Source organism: Fusarium solani, assembly GCF_023522795.1.
Source record: "Fusarium solani strain SB1 chromosome Unknown bctg00000001, whole genome shotgun sequence".
Lineage (NCBI taxonomy): Eukaryota > Fungi > Ascomycota > Sordariomycetes > Hypocreales > Nectriaceae > Fusarium > Fusarium solani.
In genome coordinates this window covers 1,389,895-1,414,337 of record NW_027072156.1, presented here as the reverse complement: position 1 = coordinate 1,414,337, position 24,443 = coordinate 1,389,895, and the positions used below count along the sequence as shown (strand labels likewise).

The window sequence follows — 24,443 nt, the reverse complement described above, 5'->3', positions numbered from 1 at the left end:
GCAGACTTCCATCATGTTGCGCCAGTCCCAACCTTTCTCGTAGAGTGACCCCAAACCAAGCTCTTACAGAGAGAAAGCATAAGTTCACCAAAGAAATCGTAAATCCATCTATCAACACAATTTCTTCGAATCGAATTTCCCAGATGAAACCCCATAGAAGAGTCGACATGAAATCAAAAGGTCGTCGCGGCATATCATTCATTGTACAGTGGGCAATTCATGGCTCAAGGGCCACTTGGTATCATCATTCCTCCCGCCCTCACCAAAAACGCCGTGGAAAAAAAGAGGTAGCATCGATCTCATCCTTTCTGCACTCTCTCATCAGCCGACAGACGAAGCTGCGCTGCCGAGAACCTACCGTGAAACAATCTGCCGTGTCAGAAATACTCGTATTTGTTTAGTTGCCTTCAGCGTAGATAGTCGGTGATTCCATCGCCCTCGCCATTGTCGGGCTCGTTTGGGACTGGCGGGTCCGGCTTGGGCGTCTCGGGGCGATGGGGTATATCGAAGCTCGGGCGCATAATGATCGTGTCAATCTCTTTTTGTGAAACCTTTTTCAATCTCTATTTTTTTCTCGAATCTTTTTTTCGATCTGAATGATTATTATTATTAAAGATGCAAACAGACAGATTCCCGACCGAGGGTGGGAGCGAGGCGTCGACGGATTATATGTAAGTCTGCCGGTGGCGGGGGCGCGTTACGTCAGGCTTCCGTGGGCAGCTCAACTCGACGTCTCGGTATTGGATGGGGGCGAAGGGATGAGCATCGAGTGAGAGGATCGTTGGATTGATACAGAGGCACAACATGTGGTTTTTGGAGGGGAAGCATTCCATTTCTACGCTGTCTGCGAAGGGAAAGGGTTGCTGTTGGGCAGCGCAGGTGCCGATCAGGCGATTCTAGAACTGCATCGTGGGATGCGACCATCAGGGTTACAGCAGCAGCAGCAACGAGAAGACAGAGACATGGTTGCGTGCGTTGTGATAGATGCTGTACTGGCAGCTGTGGCCTTGTGGGGATAGATTGTGCTTTTTCTAGATCTGTTATGCTTGTTTTGAACCGACGTCAAGGTAGTTTACGTAGGTACGCGACAGAGATCTTGGCGATGGGGAAACACGATCTGGCTGAATCTCGCCTAACTTACTGCTGCTGTCAACGCAGATGAGGCGGAGAAGGGCATTGATGATGCATGATGGATGATACATGTCCAACCTTTCAGTGACACGAGATATATCATCAGAGGCGACGTACAAGGTCCGTTAAAGTAAACGTGTCCTACCGTTATCGGTCCTCCTCGTCGAGTCGTGCTACTTTTGCCGTATAGTACCCATCACGGTCTATCCATTCTTACAACGCCGTGAGCCATGCCATCCTCAGGAGGAAGCGAGCCGCAAATTCCCCATCGAGAAGCCAGAACCGCACAAGTCAAAGTTTCGAGAGCAGGGATGAAGGGTCCTCGCAACCCTGGCGTCTTGTCATCAAGGATTGGCGCTTGAGAGGATTCTAGTTAGGTTTTTAGGTGCAGAAGGCGGATCGGCATCTTCAACGGTCGCAGAACCCCCGACACCGACAGACTGCACGGGCTTTCAGCTGTCACGACCGCTCCACACCAGAGCGGCGGCGGCGCCTGGGGGAGGACATGGAAGAGCGCGTGCATGGCATGGCTGGCATCTGCGGGTTGGGGGTGCTTTTTCAAAACATCGCATTCGGCAGGGGAAGAGGAAACAAAGAAATGCGGTTTGGGGAATTGCCCATGGCTACGGTTCCGCGTCTGGGGAGTGGGTTTGTTCTGCTCTGCTGTTGGTGGCTGGGCGTGAGATGGAGGGTGTGATGGATGGGATGGAATGCTTCCAAGATTCTGCTTCTGCTGTTGCTGCGAGACCGAGCATAGCATCCATGAGTGAGGGGTAGCTACTTTCCTACCACGTAAGTATCTACCACGTTACGGACGGCCCTCTCGCACATGGGTATTCCGGATGGATCGCATCGAATTTTGCCTCGAGAGCTCTGCCGCCGGTCGTATTTCCCTCCAAGGGAAGCTCTGCTGCCCCTCATCGGGGATCGGAGCGCCGAAAGACGTAATATCAGATCAGGGCTGGACGTGGAACTAGAACTAGTCCTGTAGAGCCCCCGTCCCGTCATCATTGCTCTAGCTGCTGGTGCTGCAGCATCAAACAAGCGAGCGAGGGTTTAACGGCGGATAAAAAGGCCAGAACCCAAAGGTTCCCCCCCCTAACCCCTGGAGGGTGTGCATGAAGAGTATTCACTCGTATGAGGATGTACAACTGTATCTACATAGGTTACTACCCCGGGAAGCTCGGGGCCCATGTTGATCGTTTCCCGAGACATGAGATGTGATGTCTGAGCTTTGCAGAGCAACTGCCAGAAAAAAACAGTAGAAAAATAATGACGGCGTCATCGTGGCTTAGAGTCAATTGGGACTGCTCCCAGTAAGAGGAGGAGGAAACAAAAGAGACTCGAGACACGGTCCCGGAAATCGAGGAGAGGGGGTCATTGACCCGAAGAATGCAACCTGGGTGAGGCATTGGGCTGAAGCAGCAACAATCTGGTGGCACAGCTAACATATCATATTTCACAAGCTGGGCCACGCTCGTTCCGTCCTCTCTTGGGAGACCGAATCCAATCGGCTGGTCAACGGCCAATTCTGTCTCAGGCCAGCCCACCCACAGAGAGATTTGACTAAGGAGAAGGGCGACTGGCTATCTGTACATAGAAAAAAGTGAGATGATGAATTGAAAGATAGCAATAAAAAAAGCAGGCTCGTACAGTCAAAGCTAGGGTCAAAGTATCATGACGCCGCCTTCACCTCGGGCTGAGCATCAGATGTTGGATCATGGCGAGCCGCTAGGGCGCTGGTCGATGGGTACCTGGCGGGGAGTTGCGCGCGTTAGCGGGGTACTCGGTCCGCGAGGCAGAATTGTGTGCTCGGGGTGGGTACCGCGCTGACTTCCATCAAGTAACGCCGGCATTGACAGCCGGCAAAACCGCAAGCGGGTCTCCACCTCCGTCGGCGGCCGGCCGTCGCCGCCTCAGGCAAGGCAGGCAAGGCCCCCAATCACGACAAGCTTGACCAGCTTGGGGATGGGCTTGTCAGATGTCAACCATCCGAACGTCTTCTCACGCTGCTTCCTTCATCAGAAAAATCAATCGACGGCGACGGACGACGTCGAATAAGGCCCGACTAGGGTTCAACATGCCACCTCCCCCTACAGTAGCGCGCCCAACCACGGGCGAGACAACGGCCATGCGCCGCGCCGCACCGACCGCAGAGCACCGCAGCGCAACGCATCATGACAATGACTCTGACTCTGATGCTATGCAGGCCCTCGTTGCCCCTAGCTAGCCAAGGGAAGCAGTCGCCCGTCGACCCGTCGATTCGACATCGGTGTCGGGCCTCTGGAACACGGCAGTGGGGCATGGCGTTCGTCCTTGAAAGACTATCTGGATCAGACCACCTCTGTCAACCACCATCGCCAACCAAGCAGCTGCCAGCAAGCTCCCCTAGCTACCCACCACACGCAATGCCGTCCCGTACCCAAGACCTTCTTCTCCCAGAGTGACGACCACTTGCAGCCCACCTGCCGCCCATTGTCCGGCCCGTCTTCCTTGACGGCCGACGTCCTCCCCGTCCGTCGGTAGGGTAGGGTACGGTGCGTTGCTCTGACGAGCCTCCCCCACGCACGCCACCATCTCGCTTTCGGCCAGGAGAGCATAGCTCGTCACAATTGCACGCCGATGAGCAATTACATACACGCCCTGTTGAGTTCAGAGCTCGTCGTTCCAACCAATGTAACCCGTCTGCTGATCCATCATCCTGCCAACGGCCGCTGTTGTTCCTTGTCTGTTTCTGCTGCCCGTACCCAGCCCAGACCCAGACCCAGGCTTGCGGCAGAAGCCCTGTGTGTGCCTCTCTCTACCCTTCTCTGCTCACCGCACTCCCCGTTATACTCTGTAGACCTCTCCTCCTCCTGGTGATTCCTTGGCAACCCCTCCAGCTCCTGCTCCCGTATAAGAAGTCTTCGGAGCCTGTTGGGCTCTCGACCCTTTCCTCTGTTCCCTTCTCTTCTCATCTCTTATGCAAGAGTTCAACAACAACCACAACTTTAACAATTGTCTCTTACAACAACTTCCCAATGGCTGAGGTCAAGTCTATCCAGCCCTTTGGCATCGCCCGTTCTACTGTCAAGGGCACCCCGCTCTCCGAGGAGGAGATTTCCCAGTACAATGACTTCTTCAAGGCCAGTTGCTACCTGTCCCTGGGTATGATCTACCTGAAGGAGAACCCCCTCCTGCGAGAACCCCTCAAGCCTGAGCACCTCAAGCTTCGACTGCTCGGTCACTTTGGCTCTGCTCCCGGCCAGATCTTCACATGGATGCACTTCAACCGTCTCATCAAGAAGTACGATCTTGACAGCATCTTCATCTCTGGCCCTGGCCACGGTGCCCCCGCTGTCCTCTCTCAGTCCTATCTCGAAGGCGTCTACACCGAGGTGTACCCCGACAAGACCCTCGACACTGAGGGTCTCCAGAAGTTCTTCAAGAGCTTCTCCTTCCCCGGAGGCATCGGCTCTCATGCTACCCCCGAAACCCCAGGATCCCTCCACGAGGGTGGTGAGCTGGGTTACTCAGTCTCCCACGCTTTCGGTGCTGTCTACGACAACCCCGACCTGATTGCTCTTACCATGGTCGGTGATGGTGAGGCTGAGACTGGTCCCCTTGCCACTGCTTGGCACAGCAACAAGTTCCTCAACCCCATTGTCGATGGTGCTGTCCTCCCTGTCCTCCACCTTAACGGCTACAAGATCAACAACCCCACTGTCCTTGCCCGAATTTCTCACAAGGAGCTTGAGAACCTCTTCCTCGGCTACGGCTGGCAGCCATACTTTGTCGAGGGTGACGATATCGAGTCCATGCACCAGGCCATGGCCGCTACTCTCGAGCACTGTGTCAACGAGATCAAGAAGTTCCAGAAGCAGGCCCGTGACAGCGGCGAGGCCTTCCGCCCCATGTGGCCCATGATCGTCCTCCGAAGTCCCAAGGGCTGGACCGCCCCCCGCAAGGTTGACGAGAACTACCTCGAGGGTTACTGGCGTGCTCACCAGGTCCCCATCACCGACCCCGCCACCAACCCTGCCCACCTCAAGCTTCTTGAGGACTGGATGCGGAGCTACGAGCCCGAGCGTCTCTTTGACGAGGCTGGTGCTCCTATTCCTGCTCTCCGTGCCCTCACCCCCGAGGGCAACCGACGAATGAGCGCCAACCCCGTTGCCAACGGCGGTCTGATCAAGAAGCCCCTGAAGATGCCCGACTTCCGGGACTATGCCATCAAGGTCGACAGCCCCGGCAACGTCAACAACGCCAGCATGACCAACATGGCCGTGTTCCTCAGGGACGTTATCGCGCAGAACCAGAACAACTTCCGTCTGTTTGGCCCTGATGAGACCGAGTCTAACAAGCTCGGCGGCGTCTACGCTGCCGGCAAGAAGGTCTGGATGGGTGAGTACTTTGAGGAGGATGAGAACGGCGGCAACTTGGCCAAGTCCGGCCGTGTCATGGAGATGCTCTCTGAGCACAACTGCGAGGGTTGGCTCGAGGGTTACATCCTGAGTGGTCGCCACGGTCTGCTCAACAGCTACGAGCCTTTCATCCATGTTATTGACTCCATGGTCAACCAGGTATGTGAACATGACGTCCATGTATAGATTCTCACTAACAACATGTGCAGCACTGCAAGTGGATCGAGAAGTGTCTCGAGGTTGAGTGGCGTGCCAAGGTCGCTTCCCTCAACATTCTCCTGACTGCCGTCGTCTGGCGTCAGGACCACAACGGTTTCACTCACCAGGATCCTGGCTTCCTCGATGTTGTTGCAAACAAGAGCCCCGAGGTTGTCCGCATCTACCTGCCTCCTGATGGAAACTGTCTGCTTTCCGGTACGTGTTGACTCGCCCTTGATATTGGATTCCCCCTTCTAACACGCTACAGTCATGGACCACTGCCTGCGCTCCGTCAACTACGTCAACGTTGTCGTCTCTGATAAGCAGGAGCATCTCCAGTATCTGCCCATGGACCAGGCCATCGAGCACTGCACCAAGGGTATCGGCATCTGGCCTCAGTTCTCTACCGATGCCGGCCAAGAGCCCGACCTCGTCATGGCTTCTTGCGGTGACATCAGCACACACGAGTCCCTGGCCGCCATCGACCTCCTGCTCGAGCACTTCCCCGAGCTCAAGATCCGATGCGTCAACGTCGTGGACCTGTTCAAGCTGATCCACCACACCGACCACCCCCACGGCCTGCCCGACTCGGAGTGGACCAGCCTCTTCACCGATGACAAGCCCGTCATCTTCAACTTCCACAGCTACCCCTGGATGGTGCACCGCCTGACCTACAAGCGTCCCGGTAGCCTCAACCTGCACGTCCGCGGCTACAAGGAGAAGGGCAACATCGACACCCCTCTCGAGCTGGCCATCCGCAACCAGACCGACCGCTTCAGCTTGGCCATCGATGCCATCGACCGCATGCCCCATCTGAAGAACCGCGGTGCTGCTGCCCGCCAGACCCTCCTCAACGCCCAGATCCAGGCCCGCAACGAGGCCTTCGAGACGGGCATGGACCCCCCCTTCCTCAAGAACTGGACCTGGAAGCGCAACGGTCTGTGGAAGAAGATTGGCGACGGTCTCGCCTCACGATAGATGGGGATATTACATTGGTCTAGAGAAAACAAGGCAGCGATCATTCGCTGAAACTTAGACATTCTAGAATTTTAGTGGGATTAGACCAGGAGGATGGATTCTAACTGAGATGAACGGTGGAGGAACAGGGCGTTTGTTATGAGGGCGGTTTATCGTGTCACGAAGAGTTTCTTTTGATGTCATTTTCTTTTCCCTCTTTTATGGAATCTCTATTATATATAAATGAAGCGCGAATGATTTTCCTCTCTTTTTTTAATGATACAAGGTCCAATCATGAACTTGACTTTGCCGCTCTCTTCATATGATACTGCACGATATTGAGCTCTGGAATCTTAGACTCGTCGACAACTTGAAACCCAAACTTTTCGTATAACCCCTTGCCTTCAGGGGAGCTGTTTAGATATGCCATCCACCCTTCCTCGTCCGCCTTGTCAACACCAAACTGCATCAGCGCCGATCCAACGCCACGTCGCTGTGCTTCCTTGGCCGTGGCGATAGTACTCAGAAACCAGTACGACTCTCCCGCCGCGTGCTTGTATGTAGCGTTGGCATTGGCTTGGAACAAACGCGCAGCAAGGGCCGGGTCTCCTGAGGAAGGGTAGTCAGACTCGGAGAGGATTGCCCTTGTGGATGGAGCGGCGGGCCGGCGGACCCAGCGGGCCCAGCCGAGGACGGAGCCGGAGTCAGACTCGGCGATGACGACGTGATTACCCGGGGCCCCGATTTGGGACCGGAGCTTGTCGGCGGCCCAGGCTTGGACGTCTGGTGATGTGGACGGGAAGCAGCGTTGGGAGAAGAGGCTGGGGGAAAAGGCGGAGAAGTAGACTGATAGCATGGAGGGGAGGTCTTCTTCAGTTGCAGGGCGGATGGTGATGGAGGCCATGGTTGTGTCTTGAGTTTGGTGTTGAGAAGTTGAAGTTGCAAGCCGATTGCCAGAGTTGAAGATCAGCCATTCAGCGTTGGATGAGTCATGCCGAGAGAAGGACGGGGCTTGATGTCTTCGCGACTTCTCATATTCAAGCTCATTCAAGTTGTAAACTTCTAAATATCTCTTCGGCTCTAGCATCACAGGCACAGCGACCCCTCTCAGAATAGACACAACTTGTATCTCACATTGATTCTCACATCTGTAGTACCGACATATATATCTCGACTATGCCAGGCTTCTGCCTGACAAACGCCCTCAAATTATTCCCAGAGTTGAACCCAAGCCCCAAACGCCTATCCCTTGACCCTTCCAACACCATTTCCCTAGGTCGTCCCTAGTATCGACGCATATTACAGAGCCTTGACCGACTGAAAGAAGGGGTTAGCTTGTAGGTCGGCATTCGCTCCGACGAGCTCCTTGAGTGCTGCCACTTGCTCCTCGCGGCTCATGTTGCCCTGATTCACCTTGTCCTTCCACTCCACCAGCACCCGCTTCAGCATAGCACTGCCCTGTTCCACATCCTCCTTGCTGTACTGCAGCGCAAGGTCCTCGTGCTTGGTTGTAAAGTCCTCGAGCTCATCCGCCTTGCGCTTCGCCATACGCACCACCTTGTCCGGGAACCTCACCAGCTCAGCGACGTGGATGCCGAAGCTCTGGTCGCACACGCCCGGGGCCACCTTGTACAGCAGCGTCACCTCCCGTTTAGCGTCAGCCTCAGAGACTGCACCGCCAGTGCCGCCGATGTGCGCTGTCACATGGAGGTTCTGTACCTGGGGGTACTGGTCCGCCAGGGCCGTGAGTTCGTGGAAATGTGTGGCAAACATGGCCGAGCAGCCAATCTCCTTAACAATGTGCTCCGAGATGGCCCATGCCAGACCAAATCCGTCGTACGTCGATGTACCACGGCCGAGCTCATCAATAATGATCAGGGAGTCTGCGGTGGCCGACTTGAGGATGTTGGCCGTTTCCAGCATCTCGGCCATGAATGTCGAGACGCCCTTGAGCTGTGAATCACTGGCACCAACACGGGCCAGGATCGAGTCATAGATGGTAAGTTCGGCCTCACTACAGGGCACGAAGCATCCCACTTGAGCCATGAGAGCAATGACGCCCGTTTGTCGGATGTATGTCGACTTGCCACCCATGTTGGGGCCAGTGATGATAAGAAACGACGATTTGTCACGAGTAAGCTCGATGTCATTGGTAATGAACTGAACGTCGTCCTGCAGCTCCATGCAGGGGTGTCGGGCTTCCTTCAGAATTGTTTGGCCCTCACCACGAGCATGAATCTTGGGTCGCACATACGATTCAGGGGCATGAACCGCAGCGTGTCCCAGCGAGACGATAACGTCGAGGTGAGCAAGAACGCCCGCAAGGCGTTCTAGAACTGGGCAGTACGATGAGGCGACCTGGACTACCTCGTGAACAAGACTGCTCTGGGTCCTGTTGTAGTTTTGTGATAGTTGGTCATGCTCCCGGCGATATGCCTGCATCTTCTTGGTGGTAAAGTAGACGCCGTTCTTTTGTGTAGAGCACTCCTGGTAACCGGACTTGTTTCGAATGCAGCCAGCCTCCTGTCGGGTGAGGCGCATGCATACACCGTGGACCTTGTGGTTGGTCTCAAGGAAGATCTTCTTGTCAGGCTCTTGACCGAGGTCCCTTGCTGAGGACAAAAACTCAGCCCGGATATCCGAGTCGAGTTGATCGAGCTTCTTGCGGATGATGCGCAAGCCCTTGTCAAAGTCGGCCTTGATGATGTACTCATGGCGATCCAGGGCGTCCAGGTCGACTGTCTGCTCAACCATGTCTTGCAACTTGCCCAAACTATCTGACAGGTCACGAAGCTTGGTGGTGTAAGCCTCATCAAGAGGATCCTTGTAGTTTTCGTCCATGACACCTTCGAATGTGCCAATGAAGCCAGGCAGACGGATCACAACCTGGTACGCACGGACAACGTCTTCCAAGTTTGCCTTGCCGCGCTGAAATCGCTTGGACAGTCGGTAGAGATCGGGGATGGAGCGCAGGTGCTCCTCTTGTAGGGTCTGGCGGAGCTCGGTGTCGACGTAGAAGGCCTCCACCAGTTGCTGACGCTTCTCGATCTCTTGCTTGCTCATCAGGGGCTGCTTCAGCCATTGGGCCAAAAGCCGGCTGCCCACAGGCGTCTTGCAGTGGTTGAGAACGCCATAGACGCTCATGGTCTTGGAGCCATCCCGTGGGCCTGGCATAAGGTTGAGGGCCTTGAGAGCAGCAGCATCCAACTTCATGAACTGAGCCAGATCATGCTGGTAGAGCTGGTACTGGCCAAAGTTGGATGGATCTTGGAGAACGCCGAGATACTTGATAAGAGAAGCGGCAGAACCCATGGCCAGCTTGAGGTCTGTCTGGGGGAGGAGGGTAGCTGATCGCTCGTCTTTGAGCAGACGAGCTAGATCCTGCTCGATATCTCGGGTGCCAAAGTCGCCGCTTGGCCGCTCAGCAATGGCTACGCCGCAGTTATCAATGATCTTCTTCAACTTGGCCAGCTCGGGGTCCTTCTCCTTTTCACTCTTGTCGATTTGAACCAGGCACTCCCGGACACCAAGCTGGATAAGGAGAGCCTCAAAGTTGGAGTATAGGTCGTTGTCAAGGAACTCGCTGACTCCCAACTCTCGAACACTAGCATCGGCGAAGCAGACACCAATGTTGCGGGCTTCAGAAGCCTTGGCGGAGATCTTGACCGCGAGAATCATAGGTGCGGACTCGATTTGTCCGCCCAAATCATCCTCGACATCTTGCAGGTTGCCAGGGGATGCTTGCTTGACGCACTTCCAGTTCATTCGTCCACTGGCGCTCTGCCAGATTTCTATCCGCTTGCCCAGTTTGAGCAAGGCTTCTCGAAGGAATTGTCGGAACACGGTCATGGTCATTGTTACTGAGGGGAGTCCGGTGTGATCGTTTCGGCCGAGCTGTCGTACAACGGAGGTGGTCTTGTATACCTGTGATTGTCGAGTCAGAAGGGTCGAGAATAGTAGCGGTGTTGGCGTACGGTTTTGGCAATAAACATGGCATCTTCGCCGTGGGAAGTGTACCAGTCGCCTCGATCAAAAATACGGATTGTATCATCGTTGTCTGATGGTAGTGATTTGAAGAAGCGGATGAAGCCGCCTTCGTCGTCGAGCTAGGCACCGATGGATTAGCAAGAGAACGGCAATGATGATTCAGACAGAACCAACCTTCAATTCGGGTCGCGATGCCATGATGATATCGTCGCCGGCTGCACGGAAATGGATTGAATCAAGTGTAAAACTCCTGGTCAAGAGGTTGAGATGGAGCAACGAGCTAAAGGACCTGACGACGTTGATCGAGTGGCGCTTGTCGCGTCGCTAGCTCCTGACATTGGCCGGGAGACGCGTTTTTGGCGTCTCTCAATTAAAGTCCCTGACGCGAAAAGGCGCTAACGGATTTAGGCATGAATTGTATAAATTGTGATATCCGCATAAAGCTGCCGTGGGGTCACCTGACAGTCTTGTGCCCCCTCAAGATGCAAGCCATCGGGAGGCTTGCGAGGCTGCATCGTCGTCAACACTCGTGTAAGAACATTTCCATGTCCATTCCACGATGAATTGATGATATTACTTGAGGACAGCACTCAGCCTCCTGACCGTCTCCTCGAGCCACCATGCGCCCGTCGGGGGAAACAAAGCAAAAAACGTTGAACAATGCCAGACATAAAGTTACGACTTGGCACAAATGTGGCTGATGCCAGGAATGAGAAGATGCAATGAAACACAGAAATATTCGACTCTAGATCATGGCGCCCAATAGAAGGCAAAATCATCCTCAACTATCATCAGCCTCTCCCTCGTCAGCCAGCCACGACTCTCCGCGCGGGATACGTACAGGACATCGAGATCTCATTTGACTAGCGTCCGACGGCCCGTGAGATTCGAGTCTTTTTCCTGGAGCACCGATATTTCCCCGATGTCGTCAACATGCCTGGGCAAGGATGTGGGGGACAGGATGGGATGGGACGAGATGATATGAGGGATGGGGAATCTCGTATGCCTCCACGATACTTTGCCCTTTGTCCGTGGGTGGACATGTTCTAACGAGCGGTTTAGCTGGCATCCCACGCTGCATGAATCACTCTCGAGTGGGAGGATAGACTCTCATCCTCAAACTATGCCGTTCAAACGTTGTCTAGCGCGACCGCCTTCGATCGACGCCGCACACACACAAAGACGGCATCTTTTTAACCTTGTTTTTGGCATATGCCATGTGGGGTTGAACTCGAGGTTCTGCTGACAGTTGCTGGAATTCCTTATCAACAGCCGCCCCTTGCTCGAGAACAAAGAGTCCTTGTATGGGTATGGGCACGCGCCATTTTAAGCACAACAAGGTATACGACCGACGAGATATTACGACACAAAGAAACTAGCAGAGCGGGAGAGCGCGGGAAACATGCTTAATCCTTGAAAGACAATGAGCACGCCGTGGGAGAATGCTTGGATTACAGAGGCTCTTCTTGGTCAGCGTCCTGGCAAGCGTCTTGGCGACAGGGTTTCTTCTGTCCATCAAGGTCCTCACACAAAGACCGGTCTTGCCCAGAAAGGAAACCTCCCGCCCGCCCTCAGCGATCCACGGACATGCGCAGGGTGCCTACGGTGCGCAGGCCCATCCGTAGGCCACGCTCGAGGCCATCAAGGTCCTCAACAACGCCTCACAGCCTTCTAACCACCCCCCGGCTTAGCACCACTATCCACTCTTTTCGCACGTTTGGGCTATTGGCAATGAGACGACCCTCACTGAAAGAAAAGTCTGAGACAATGTCTCTCTTCCCTCTCTCTCCGTCTTTCTCAAAACCACCTGCTCGCCCAGGACGGCTCGACAACCCTTTTGGCCTCCTTTCCCTTCCAGATCCTCCAACCACCAGGCCCTGCTCGCTCTCTCGGATCTTGCTTGCCGACCAGACCAGATCCTTCAACCCTAACGCATCTAGAAGCCGTTTCAAGTTCTTCGTCCCATAGGAGCCGTCGCCTTCACTCTGCAACTCGTCCGCATACGCAACCACACGCTACGCAACCTTGCTGCAGCAGAATTAAGCTTAATTATTGCTTCTTCAGTTGGCTCGTCCATTCCTTCCACGCGTCTTTCGCTTCTCACCCCTTGTGGCCGGATCCTATCTCGTCTCGTCTACTGAGAACCTCTTTGGCACTTCCTCTCCCACGACATGTACACTCCCGTGTCGTCCCTCGCCAAATGGGGCATCCTCGCCTCTACTGCAGCATCTGCCGCTGCCAACCTGGCCCCCAGAGCTACCAGTGCCCCTACGACAACTGCAAGCGAGCCTAAGGTCACTGCCATTACCGGCTGTCATCTCCACGCATCTGATCTGTTGGTCCCCCTGCTCTCAGACATAGTGCCCCTGGCTCGGAACTAACACAACTCGTGCAGTTACTGCTTCGCTGGTGAGACAGAGTACCTCGTAGATATCAAGGTCACCGCTACCACGGATGTCCCCTCCAAGTACACAGACTGCCATAGCCATGGCTCTGAAATGTAAGCGTCTAAGCGTGTCATCCTATTGGACTATACTAATCCTTGTTCCCATAGGTACTGCGTAGACTCTGATGGAGAAGATGTCGCTGTCCAGGCCGAGGGTGCCGAGTCTGAAGAGGACCATGATCATGAGGAGGAAGGCCATGAGCACACTGAAGAAGAGGGCCATGATCACGAAGAGACCGAGGAAGGTCATGACCATGAGGAGGAAGAGACCGCCGAGGCCGACGAGAACGAGCACTGCCATTTCCATGCTGGCGTTGAGTAAGTCAGCTCGAACATTTGATCCTCGACATGGCTAACAACTCCTTCCAGGCACTGCACAGGCGGCAGCCACAGTGAATCCGAGTCTAGCGAAGCTGGATCTTCCTCTTCGTCCTCATCTTCATGCCAGCCTCGCCAGAGAGACTACAACATTGGCCTGCGTGTTGGTCTGCTCTTTGTCATCCTTGCCACGAGCGCCATTGGTGTCTTTGGCCCTATCCTGCTGCACAAGATGATGCCCACCAAGCTCAACCTGGTGCTCATTGTCCTGAAGCAGTTTGGCACGGGAATCATCATCTCGACTGCCTTTGTTCACGTACGTTGCTTCACCGTTGCTCGACTTGGAAACAGGGAACTAACGCTGGCTCTAGCTCTTCACCCACGCGTTCCTCATGTTCAGCAATGAGTGTATCGGCGAGCTCGGCTATGAGGCCACCACTTCCGCCATTGTCATGGCCGGTCTGTTCCTATCTTTCCTCGTTGAGTACATTGGTCATCGCGTCGTCCTCGCCAAGGCCAAGGCGTCAGCCGCACTCTCGCCGACTGAGAGGAAGAGTGTCTTTTTCTCGACCGAAGTGCTCAGCATCCTTGTCATGGAGGCTGGTATCATCTTCCACTCTCTTTGTAAGTTGTTCGTCATCCCAAACATTTGACATGCCGACTAACAAGCTCTAGTGATTGGTTTGACCCTCGTTGTGTCTGGTGACGAGTACTTCATCACCCTCTTCATCGTCATTCTCTTCCACCAAATGTTTGAAGGCATTGCCCTTGGAAGCCGTATCGCCACCATCGGAACAGCAGCCGATGCCCAGGTCGTCACCGCCGCTCGTCCTTCTCAGGAGACTTCTTCCGCTCAGGACTCGGACAAGGCTCCCTGCCCTGCCGAAACCACCTCTTGCGAAGAAGTCGCTCCTCCTACTGGTCTCACTCTGAGGAAGAAGCTTGGTCTTGCTGCCCTCTTCGCCTTTACCACCCCCATCGGAATGGCCATTGGCATTGGTGTTTTGCAGCAGTTCAACGGAAACGACAAGTCTACTATCATCGCCATTGGCACCCTCGACGCCCTCTCTGCTGGTATCCTTGTCTGGGTCGGCCTTGTTGAGATGTGGGCCGCCGACTGGATGACGGGCAACCACGGCCAAAAGGCTGAGCTTGCTGATGCCGACATCCTCACCACCGTCCTTGCCTTCACTGGCTTGGTCGCTGGTCTGGTGGTGATGAGCCTTCTCGGCAAGTGGGCATAGACGGGGGAAATATATAGTGTGTTTCAAGAATACATGGTAACGAACAACATGTCTGATTTCAGGCGTTTTGGTTGGGGGCTCATAGGCATCATGGAGTTTAGGTTTCAAGAGTCAGCTAGGGGCTGCTCAAGGTGTGCAAAATCGGTTTTAACGACGGTTTCAATCGCTTCTCGCAAGCGGGCTCCAAGGTTTAGAAAGGAGTTGTTGACATGAAATATATACATATATATGATATGATGAATCTTTTACTCGATTACTGGACTCATGACATCAGTGAGAATGGTAGAAGGATCAAATATTAATGCGAATACTAGACTTTTTCCAGCCTCCATCCCTATCTTCTCTTCGTCGAGGGCCATTAATGCGTCTCCAAGCCCATTCTCCCCGTGTCTCAGCGTCTGGGTCGTCGGTAGATCTGGGTCGAGTTGCTCGTGCCATTGTATGGCAGCACCTGTATGTTATCCACCTCTCTATACATGATGTCCCAGTGGTCCGAGATGTTGGGGTTTCCGTATGGTCTCAGAGCCGCGAACCGCATCCTTCATCATTCGTTAGCTCATGGCTTTGGTCGATCCACGGATCGTATGGACGTAAAAGACTCACGTGTAGTTTCCAGGGGCAATGCGCGTCCCGTTGGCAAGCTTACCAAACCACCAGAAGATGCGAAATCCTCGGGGCTCGCGTCTCAGAGGGAAAGCAACCGTGTCGTCTGGGTCGTTGACGTCAGGGTCATAGAACCAGAACTGCTCAGCGTCGCGCATCGTCGTCGCGGAACCGACATATCCACGCTCGCCAACCACCGGCGGATAGTGCCAGAAAGACTCTGACCAATCCCTTTCAAATATCTAGACTTGTATTAGCACCACCACAGTACGAGGTCTCTCAAGATACATACGTCCCAGCGAAGGTTGTCGCAGGCGTATGAGAGCCTAGCTCCCAGCTCGACAAAATCATTCGGGTTCTTGTCAATGTTAAATGACCATCTAGCGAGCTTTCATCAGCAAAGTACGTTAGCAAGAGGAATAAACATACGCCCAGTCTCGATCCATGTCTGTAATGAAGGGTTCTCTGATAAACATGTTATCAAAGGCCTTTTCAGTATCGTATGCCGCCCCTATTCAAACCAGTATGTTAGTCTAGTTCCGTTATGTCAGGAGAGCCAAAACAAACCTCCATATGGAATAGACAACTTCTCTCCGTGGTCAGACGTAATGCAGACTTTGCCGCTATACAGAGGAAGGTAATCGTCGTCGACGTCAGGAAGCGCAAAAGATACACTAGATATTGTCAGAACATACACCCAGTCGTTGTTTTCAGTAGTTACCTCAACTCCCTCGTCTCGCCAGGCTCGACAAAAACCGCATGAGGAAGCCTCACTGGCGGCACAATGCTGCGAGGCTCCACGGCATAGAGAAGCGCAATTCCATAGTCTCTGTCAAGAATGTTGAACCCAGCTTGTGGCTCCAGTTTGAACGTGTACCTGTGTCCCTTCTTGTCGTTATTGGTAATGTTGAAGGTCCATCGGGGTTTGAACAGTTCAGTATCCCTGAGCGCAAATGGTTCATAATCGAGTTGGGTGTCGTAGTGTAGAACCTTCCATGCATCAACCAGTCCGGTGCCGACTTGGAATGGCGATGCCCTGAACTTGGGGATCAGACGGTTGTTGACGAAAGGGAGGCTGCTTCCACTCGAAGCGATGCGATCATGAAGCATCTTGGCGAAACCTGCTCCATGAAACTCACGGCCGCCATACTCTCCGATGTACAAGGCCGCAAGTCCGGCGATGTATGGTGCCGCCATGGATGTTCCACTCAACTCATCATAGCTCTGGTCCAACACTGTGCTCACAATCGTGAAGCCCGGGGCAGTAATGTCAGGCTTGATGAGGAGCTCGTTGGTCGGTCCCCATGTCGTAAAGTAGACAGGGACCGGCCCATAGCCGTCACCACTTCGGTTGCTGTTTGGCTGAGTTGAAACATTAGCAGCTGCAACGGCGAGGACACCATGACCCGTAGCTCCGCTACTAGCGTAAAAGGGGCCAATCTCTCCTTCGTTTCCAGCTGAGGCTACCACGACGATGCCCTTGTCCACCAGCCGGCTTGCCAGCACAGCCCATGGGTTGTCACTCCAGCCGTTGGGCTTTCCAATGCTTGAAGTAATAATATCGGCCTTGAAAGTTGTCAGCGAAGCACTGGGCTGAGATCAAGCAAGACTCACGCCAGCACTGTATGCATCACACAAAGCCTGCATGATTGTCTCCTCATCAGTCTCCCAGGGGTCCTATAACACGTCAGTCACAGGCTAGACGTTGCAGTCGGAAGGGGGATTTACGTCAGAGAAGACTTTGTAGATGAGAAGCTCAGCATCAGGGGCAACTCCAGTGAGCCTATGGAAAGAATCAGTATGACTAAATGCTCACCATTTGCGTCGATAGCAAACTGAAGCTTACCACTCATTGTCAGCAGCGATGATGCCAGCCACATGAGTTCCATGGCCTTCGTAGTCCATGGGATCGGTGTCGGACACTTTCGGATACTTCTTCTGGTTATGAGTGTCCCCTAATAAAAGCATCAGCGTCTATTGACAAAAACTCAGTCCACCTCCAAACTTACAATCAGCTCCGACCAAGTCATAGCCTCCCCTGATCTTGCATCCAGGGCCAAAACAACCCCCAAGCTAGGACTTATCAGCACATGGCATACGAGGGACGAAGGTGAGAAGTGCCATACCGCTTTGTGTGTGTAGTCGATGCCAGTGTCGATTATTGCGACAGTGGCACCTTTGCCTCGTATGCCAGCGGCATGGAGTTTGTCAACACCCGTTGAATAATGGACCGTGTAGTTTTTCCTGAGTTTGGACGGACCATAGGTTGACTTCTCGACTCGGGGTCTTTGCATTGTACGGGCAGCCCACACGTTCACAACTCCCTCCATCTGGCGCAGAGAGTCGACATTGTCAGAATCAGTCTCGATTACCATACCGCTAAAGACATCACTACACTCGAACTCCTTGAAAGCAGGCCTTCCTGGGCCAGCTTTCGATAGAAACTGGTGCGTCAATGTGGAGAGGCCTCGATACTGGCAGTGTGAGCTTCAACTTGACCAGAAGAATGGAATGAAATACCGGTTCAACTTCAACGATGAACTTCTGAGTTCCACCAGTCCTCACTCGGCCGGTTGCATTGGGGTCAGGGGCAGGTCCCGGAAGTCTGTGGGCATTGACGACAGCTGAGGCGGCGAAGAACGCCTGCAGCAGGATAGAAGACTTCATGGCAGCCAGCGTTTGTCGATGAGAAGATCAGTCAATATTGCCATAGGGGCTCGCGTCTTTTATGTAGGTCATCCCTATCCCGGATACTTAGATTTGGTGCGTCCCCGGAGGATTGATCAACGCGGATAAGTCCCGGAGAGGTGCATTGTAAATGGTACAACGCGTGTCCGGTTAGCAGGACGGCAAGAGACATCCGTGCAATTTTGCTGGGTACGGTTAAGCTGTGTACGAGTTTGAGGCTCTTGTGAGACAGTTTTGGGTCTTGTCACCGTCCTCTCACAATGTGTATGATGCACTTGCATCTTGTCAGGGGTAGTATAGTGAACCGGACCTCGAGTGCTCTGTGTTTTCCTCCGCGGAGAGAAAAGAATAGCCGACGACAGAATTGTTTTCCCAAATTCAGTTTGGTTTCCCGGAGATCCCTTGAGCCAAGATCAGGAAAGGGGCAGGCCTATCCGAGCAGTGGATCAAGAAACAGCGAGAGGCCGTCGGGCTATTTAGCAAACTCAGTTTGATATAAATCAAGGCATCCGGCTTGCCGTTGTCGGTTCATATGCGTGTGACGCAAACGACTCCTTGAGCCTTGCCGTTCAATGTAGCAAGCCGCCTACAATGACGAGCCGAGAAGGATGCCGTTACAATCTCAAATCTGTGCAACCTGGACAGCGACACTTGCGGAGATTCGGTAGTCAACGGAACGGGATCCTTTTGGTATCCCGGGACGGTAGAGGGCTCGCCTGTTGGAGCACGGAAATGGTGCACATCAAAGGGGAGCCGTGATCCAAGGTACATGGAGAGATGATGGAGTACAGTAGGATCAAGAGGACGACATATTTGTGCCTTTCTTGGCTAGCGGCAGTTCTCATCCCGAAACGCTTGGCAAGGTTGTAGAGGACGGACTGAAATGGAATCATGGAGATATCAACAATGAGGTGATCAAGTCTGGGCATCCATTCATTGTGCCTGCCCAGAGTCGTTGGATCTCACATCTCACATGGATCTCACGTGAATGCAGTGCCGATGCAGGCACGGGACAAATTGGGAAGGGACGAAGGACGTTGTCTGCGTCGTCTCATGTGACACGACGACTCGGCCAGTTGATCTATTTGACGAAATGACATACAGTATTGGGCATCAGGGTCAGATCGGCATTGAGAAACGTGACAAGCAGGTACGGATGCATTTGCATTTGCACTTGCAGCAATTAAAGACGGCGTCCGCGCGGACGTGTCAGGCCAGCAGCCGTGCCGCTAGCTCTATGACGGCTTGTTGGCCCAGCATCTGAGCGCAATCAATGCATCGCCTTTGGATTCGTGAATTGTGATGGTGATGGACAGCCCTGGTTAATGAGGTCGACGCGATAGCGCGTCCAACATGTGCTGAAGAGAAGCTAACAGGCGATAGTCTTTATTAGCCAGAAGCAGGTTCGGTTCGAGTCGTTAGTGGACGGAGGACGAGCCGGGTCCAAGTCCGTGCCTGGCGATCTCTCAGCCGATGACCTGACTCGCACTGCAGGGAGCGAGTGGTATCCAGGCCAGCCACAAAGAAGATCTTGTGAGTGACAGGCAGCTCATCTGCAGCGCACCGTTGCCCCCTTCGGAAATAGTCAGAGAGTAGACTATCCGTAGAGCGAGAAACAGAGTTTAAAGCAATGGCAGCAGTCAGTCATGCTAGCTCATGGCTTGACCCCGTTATGGAAGCCGGCCGTCTTCTGGCAAAACAGCCAAGGCTGCAAGGCTCCTCTCTCGGTAGGCTAATGTCATGGACAGACACAGAGGGATCGGATAACTTACTCGAGATTTGAAAGAGGGGAAAGATGGTCAGTGTTGCACGTGGGAGGCTGGGATCGCCTGACTCTGGAAGGGGAAAGGGTCTCTCTGCAAGAGCATGAGCCATGGTTGCAGCACGCAAGTGAGGCCATACCCGATGCAGCATGTGCGATGAACCATGCGCTGGCCGCTGGGGGGACAAGGGGCCCCGGGGCCAGAGGGAAAAGCTACCAGCATCATGTATTATTCCCTGAGGATGAGATTCCTCTACGGTGGAAGGACAAAGTGTCTGTGCGTTCAAGGGGTAAAGAGGGGGAGGAAGAAACTTGACTGTTGAAGACATTTGCTTGGTAACCATGATCAAGCTGGAACGTAAATAGCATTGCTTCGTGTTCAGACTTTGACAGCTCTCGCCTGACGTAATGAGACTGTGTGGCAGATAGAAGACAAATCCTCATTGATCCATCTAAAATCTCATATTGACTCGACAGTAGCAGCCACCGCCACGACACGACACATCTCGTGAATTATTTCTGGCAGCAGACAAACCATCGTCTCATCTCATCCGCTGACGGGGGATCACCACACAGATGGAGGCTTCTGTGGGTACTGACTCGCCGTAACCATGTGGTCTTTTTTTCTCTCTCTCGCGTGGAAGCCCTCCTCCCGCTGCCCATTCCTCTTCCAGGAACCAACAGACCCTTCCGCAGACTCCATGGGAGATGGAACCTTGGAACTTTTCAGTTGGTGTGCCCCCTGCGTCAACCCGCCAACGCCAAAACATGGCGGCGTCCCAATTAGCGCTTCCGGGCGCTGGGCCTCAGGGATGGCTCCAGCTTGCGCCGGCCGGTGGGTAGCGTTAGGTGGGCGCTATCCCGAATACGGCCCGTGGTCGCCACGCTTTCGTGAGCTGTGGAGAGTGGGAAAAGCTTCTCAGCGATTACGAGTTGACCAGAGGAGGATGGATCCTTGACAGATGGGACGAACGAACGAACGAGAGTGAGCTTGGACACGCGCGCGCGAGGCAATGCAGGTTTTATTTTATTTTAATTATTTGTCTGCTGAGTGCAGGTTTTGCAGCGTGGCATCGTCAGAGAGGGCTGACGGTTGTAATTATAGCAGTAGACTCGTATACCTACTCGGTAGCGAGTTCTGACTGTTGTATGCTTGCACTCTGGTGATGGATTGATTCCATCTTTGCACCAATGCTGGGTAAGCCTCTTCTAGACCTCCAGGCCTTCCTTGCCCTTTCCTCTCTGGTCCAATACCCCGACATCCACTACTCCGGGCCCAGGTTCCTCCCAGCCTCACTACGGCTTCCATCCCTATGTAGGTTGCATCTTCCACGCACGCACTCTTCCTCTGCCCACGAATGCATCCCATGGACGCATCCTCAAGGGGCGGGTCCCACGTTTTGGTTGCAGAAATCCCGAGCCTCTCAGCGGCTGCTCGACTCAACGCATGGAACGTCCTGCAGCTCGACTCGCATGGCACCCATGACACCCCATGGATGAGAAGACCCAGCCTAGCCTCTCAAGGCCCAGTCAGCGGCCCCCGTAACCCATCGAGGATCCCACCCGAACCCACCTTCCGGGTCTCCCCCTGCTTGGCCTCATGCCCTCCTCCCCGGCGCCGACCCAAGAAGCCAACCTCGCGGCCGCGGACGCGGAGAGAGGCTAGCAGGAGTTGTCTGTAGCGCCTGAAGAGCCTGAAGATGGATGGACGGGACCTGGACCGTCTCCTCTCCAGTTGCCCCCGGGCCCCATGCCCCCTAACCTGCTGCTGCACTCGGTAGGTCACTGACCCCCTGGCCCCCTGCCTTCCATGCCCTGCACTGGCTTGCCTTGCCCCAGCACGTCTTATCATCCATTCCACTTCCTCCCTCTCGTCTCGACCTCTCACTCTCTCCTCGCAACCCTTCTTCTACCCCCCGTCGCCCACTCCCGTCCACTCATTCATTTGATCTGATCTCCTTCTTGGACCTCGACAAGGAAACAACATTCCAGGCGATTTGCTTCCTTTTGCTCAAGACGTCCTCCCCATACTTTCTTTTTAATACTGCACCCTCCCAACCAACCAATCACCAACAACAAGTCGCCTGTCGCAACGCAACAAAACAAAAGCCAGTCAAATCGCTCTCGTCAACGCGAAAGCATCCATCAGCTCAAAACCGGCCCGCCCCCTTTCCGGACAAGGTCAAGACAAGACAATTCAAGACACCTGTCCCGAGACGAAACATACCTGCAAAGAAATCGACACGAAACGCACGCACTGCACTGCACGGCATTGACTTGGTCTGCGGTACTTGGTCTCTAATCTCCACATATTCCTCAGCGACGATCCCCCCAACCTCCCTCGACGCGCACGTCTTGACCGAGATATCCGAAATCTTGAAACGGTCGCCCAGTCATTAACAAGGGCCTCCTCTCGACACTGAACTCAACCTCTACAACTTTCACCTTTTCAAACCAACCGCAACAATGGGCAAGAGTCTTATGGACAAGATCCAGGCCAAGCTGGAGCTCTTCCGGCTGGAGCAACGCTACACCCGCCGCCGTCACCGACGTTCCACCTTTGTCTCCAACGCTGTCTACGTTGACGGCGAGTACGTCTACCAGACTCCCAACAGCACTGGCTCCTCGTCGGGATCATCCAACATGGATGCTCTCCACGGCGACAAGGCCGGCAACAGCTCCTCATCCACGCCCACCACTGGCACCCTCGAGGGCGGCCACTTCCCTTCGGAGTTCCAAGCGCCACAGCAGCAGCAACCACAGCCGACGAGCGCTGAGCGCAAGCGTCTAAACCGCTTCAGCTCCATCCCACACTTTGGCGGATCATCCTTCAACAAGGAGATGCCCAGCATCCAAGAGCGAAGGAGCAGCATGATCCGATGAACGAGTCACGGACAATAAAGATGAAAAAAAGAAAAGAAACCACAAAAAAACATATCATCAAATTCATGCAACCCTCTCTGTACGACTGACGGGATCTGGCGCAAAGCAAACGATGGGGAGCTTAGGCGTGATTCAGGCGCAGGCGTAGCATGGAAGGCGCAACAAAAGCGTGAGCATGGACGCGACATGAGATGAGATGGACGGATGGAACTTGACGGATACCCCCATTTTTGAGGCTTGACGGCGACAGGAGAGTCGTCGACGTCTTTGGTCTCGAGAAACCATTTTTACCACTTTTTTGGATCAGCAGAAACGTTTCAGCTGGTCTTTTTAACGACTTGACACTTCTTGGTTACAACTTTTTTCCCCAGTCCCGCCTGCTTCACCTCTCCCTCCAGCTGAGCACTCTGATGAGGCAACTTGCTGGACATTCGGAAGAGGAACAGCAGAGCTTTACAGTTGGACGTGCCGACGGTATCACCGAACCTACCTAATTTTCCTTGTGGGCGTTGTTTTTTCTTTATCTTTGTCTTATTCTACCTACCTACCATACCATTCTTGCTCCGTTTCCCCATGGATGTAGGGAAACAGCATGGCTTGGGTATCTATCTATCTTAGAGCTGACGGGCAACTGTCGGGCGCTGCTGCAAACCTGTACATAGCATCAAAAATGCACATGCAGGCGGGGGTTCGGGTTGGGGTTCATGAGGAAATGGACTTTGGCTGTGTGTGGACATTTCCACCCAATGAATTACAAGAACCATCATGTTCAACCTTGTTTTCACGGATATGTGCTGTCACTGAAGTGATGTGATGCGTCTGGGTCGTAGAGGTATGACGTGCTTGACAGTACGGTAATACATGATTTCCCCGTCAACGATAAAGTCAAATTGGTGGTTGTCGTCGATACGAGATTCCATCGAGATTTCTCCAACGGTGTGGTCTTGTCCCGTCTGATCAACGCCACTGACCGTTGGACCCGAGCCTTGTTTACAGTACAATATCCGGGATCCAGCCACCCAGTGCGTTGTGGTGGGTGTGAAGTGGAAGTCAAAGTCGCTTGTGATCCAGGGCAGGCATGCGTCGTCAGTGTACATGACGTACCTACCAGTCGTGTCTAGCTTGATGTGAAGACACCCAGAAGGGTACTGCTAGCAAGTAACTTCAGCCTTCACCGGAGCTTGGGTTTATCATTATTTTAAGCTGATTTCTTTGTGCCTTTGAGTTTCTCTGTGGATATGAATGGATGTGTACAACAAGCAGCTTGTTATAAATTAAGCAATATTACTACGTCTTGTAAGATTAAAACTGCTTCTATACAGTACCCTTGAGGACTTGAGCCCCTTCGCTTTGACACAAAGAAGCAAACCTAAACAAGCTCAAGTGATTAGGTAGCTCACCACGTGAGGTTTGTTCAAGATTGCGTGGGTCCGAGTGACGATCTCATCCTGCCTTGCATCTCTCGGGTCAGCAAAAGAAAACATGATCACGACACGAGACAATGGGGGAAAATCTCACTTCATCACTCCACACACACAGAGACAAGTCATCGGCGACTTTTTTTTCATCCTTCTCGGCAGTCATGGGAGCTAAAAATAACGGGCCGCAGTTTTGTTGTTGACCTATCTTTTTGTATGCAAGTCATAGGTGAGCTCATCCTCCAACCCTATAGCATGGATGCCAAGCCATGGATCACAGATGATGAGCTGTCAATCCTGCATAGTCAAGATACGAGTTACACAGCTTTCTACGATCTACAAGGAATTCATTCCGATGCATTCACGCTGTGCGACCTTTTAAATGGGAATCCGAATAAAGCATTA

At 53.6% G+C, this 24,443-nt stretch overlaps 6 protein-coding genes across 6 annotated transcripts; 3 read left to right on the top strand and 3 right to left on the bottom strand.

Annotated features, from left to right (window-relative positions):
- Positions 1 to 4,151: 4,151 nt before the first annotated feature.
- Positions 4,152 to 6,710, top strand: MRS44_002542 (uncharacterized protein; the record flags this gene model as incomplete). Its single annotated transcript, XM_046268090.2, has 3 exons — positions 4,152 to 5,693; positions 5,744 to 5,948; positions 6,001 to 6,710. The coding sequence occupies 3 exons, from the start codon at positions 4,152 to 4,154 to the stop codon at positions 6,708 to 6,710; spliced, it is 2,457 nt and encodes an 818-aa protein (XP_046136651.1).
- A 271-nt stretch (positions 6,711 to 6,981) lies between these two features.
- MRS44_002541 (uncharacterized protein) lies at positions 6,982 to 7,593 on the bottom strand (the record flags this gene model as incomplete). The annotated part of the gene is made up of 1 exon (XM_046273495.1): positions 6,982 to 7,593. One exon carries the CDS (start codon positions 7,591 to 7,593, stop codon positions 6,982 to 6,984), a length of 612 nt encoding a protein of 203 aa, XP_046136650.1.
- Positions 7,594 to 7,988: 395 nt separating this feature from the next.
- On the bottom strand, positions 7,989 to 10,874 carry MRS44_002540 (uncharacterized protein; the record flags this gene model as incomplete). The annotated part of the gene is made up of 3 exons (XM_046268089.2): positions 7,989 to 10,613; positions 10,664 to 10,795; positions 10,851 to 10,874. 3 exons carry the CDS (start codon positions 10,872 to 10,874, stop codon positions 7,989 to 7,991), a joined length of 2,781 nt encoding a protein of 926 aa, XP_046136649.1.
- Positions 10,875 to 12,847: 1,973 nt separating this feature from the next.
- On the top strand, positions 12,848 to 14,684 carry MRS44_002539 (uncharacterized protein; the record flags this gene model as incomplete). Its single annotated transcript, XM_046268088.2, has 6 exons — positions 12,848 to 13,011; positions 13,072 to 13,176; positions 13,231 to 13,440; positions 13,492 to 13,756; positions 13,812 to 14,064; positions 14,116 to 14,684. 6 exons carry the CDS (start codon positions 12,848 to 12,850, stop codon positions 14,682 to 14,684), a joined length of 1,566 nt encoding a protein of 521 aa, XP_046136648.1.
- Positions 14,685 to 15,075: 391 nt separating this feature from the next.
- Positions 15,076 to 17,954, bottom strand: MRS44_002538 (uncharacterized protein; the record flags this gene model as incomplete). Its single annotated transcript, XM_046279338.2, has 12 exons — positions 15,076 to 15,223; positions 15,288 to 15,529; positions 15,580 to 15,667; positions 15,717 to 15,798; positions 15,855 to 15,961; positions 16,009 to 16,853; positions 16,902 to 16,964; positions 17,016 to 17,070; positions 17,134 to 17,242; positions 17,297 to 17,360; positions 17,414 to 17,761; positions 17,808 to 17,954. The coding sequence occupies 12 exons, from the start codon at positions 17,952 to 17,954 to the stop codon at positions 15,076 to 15,078; spliced, it is 2,298 nt and encodes a 765-aa protein (XP_046136647.1).
- A 4,249-nt stretch (positions 17,955 to 22,203) lies between these two features.
- MRS44_002537 (uncharacterized protein) lies at positions 22,204 to 22,620 on the top strand (the record flags this gene model as incomplete). The annotated part of the gene is made up of 1 exon (XM_046268087.2): positions 22,204 to 22,620. One exon carries the CDS (start codon positions 22,204 to 22,206, stop codon positions 22,618 to 22,620), a length of 417 nt encoding a protein of 138 aa, XP_046136646.1.
- Between the last annotated feature and the right edge of the window lie 1,823 nt (positions 22,621 to 24,443).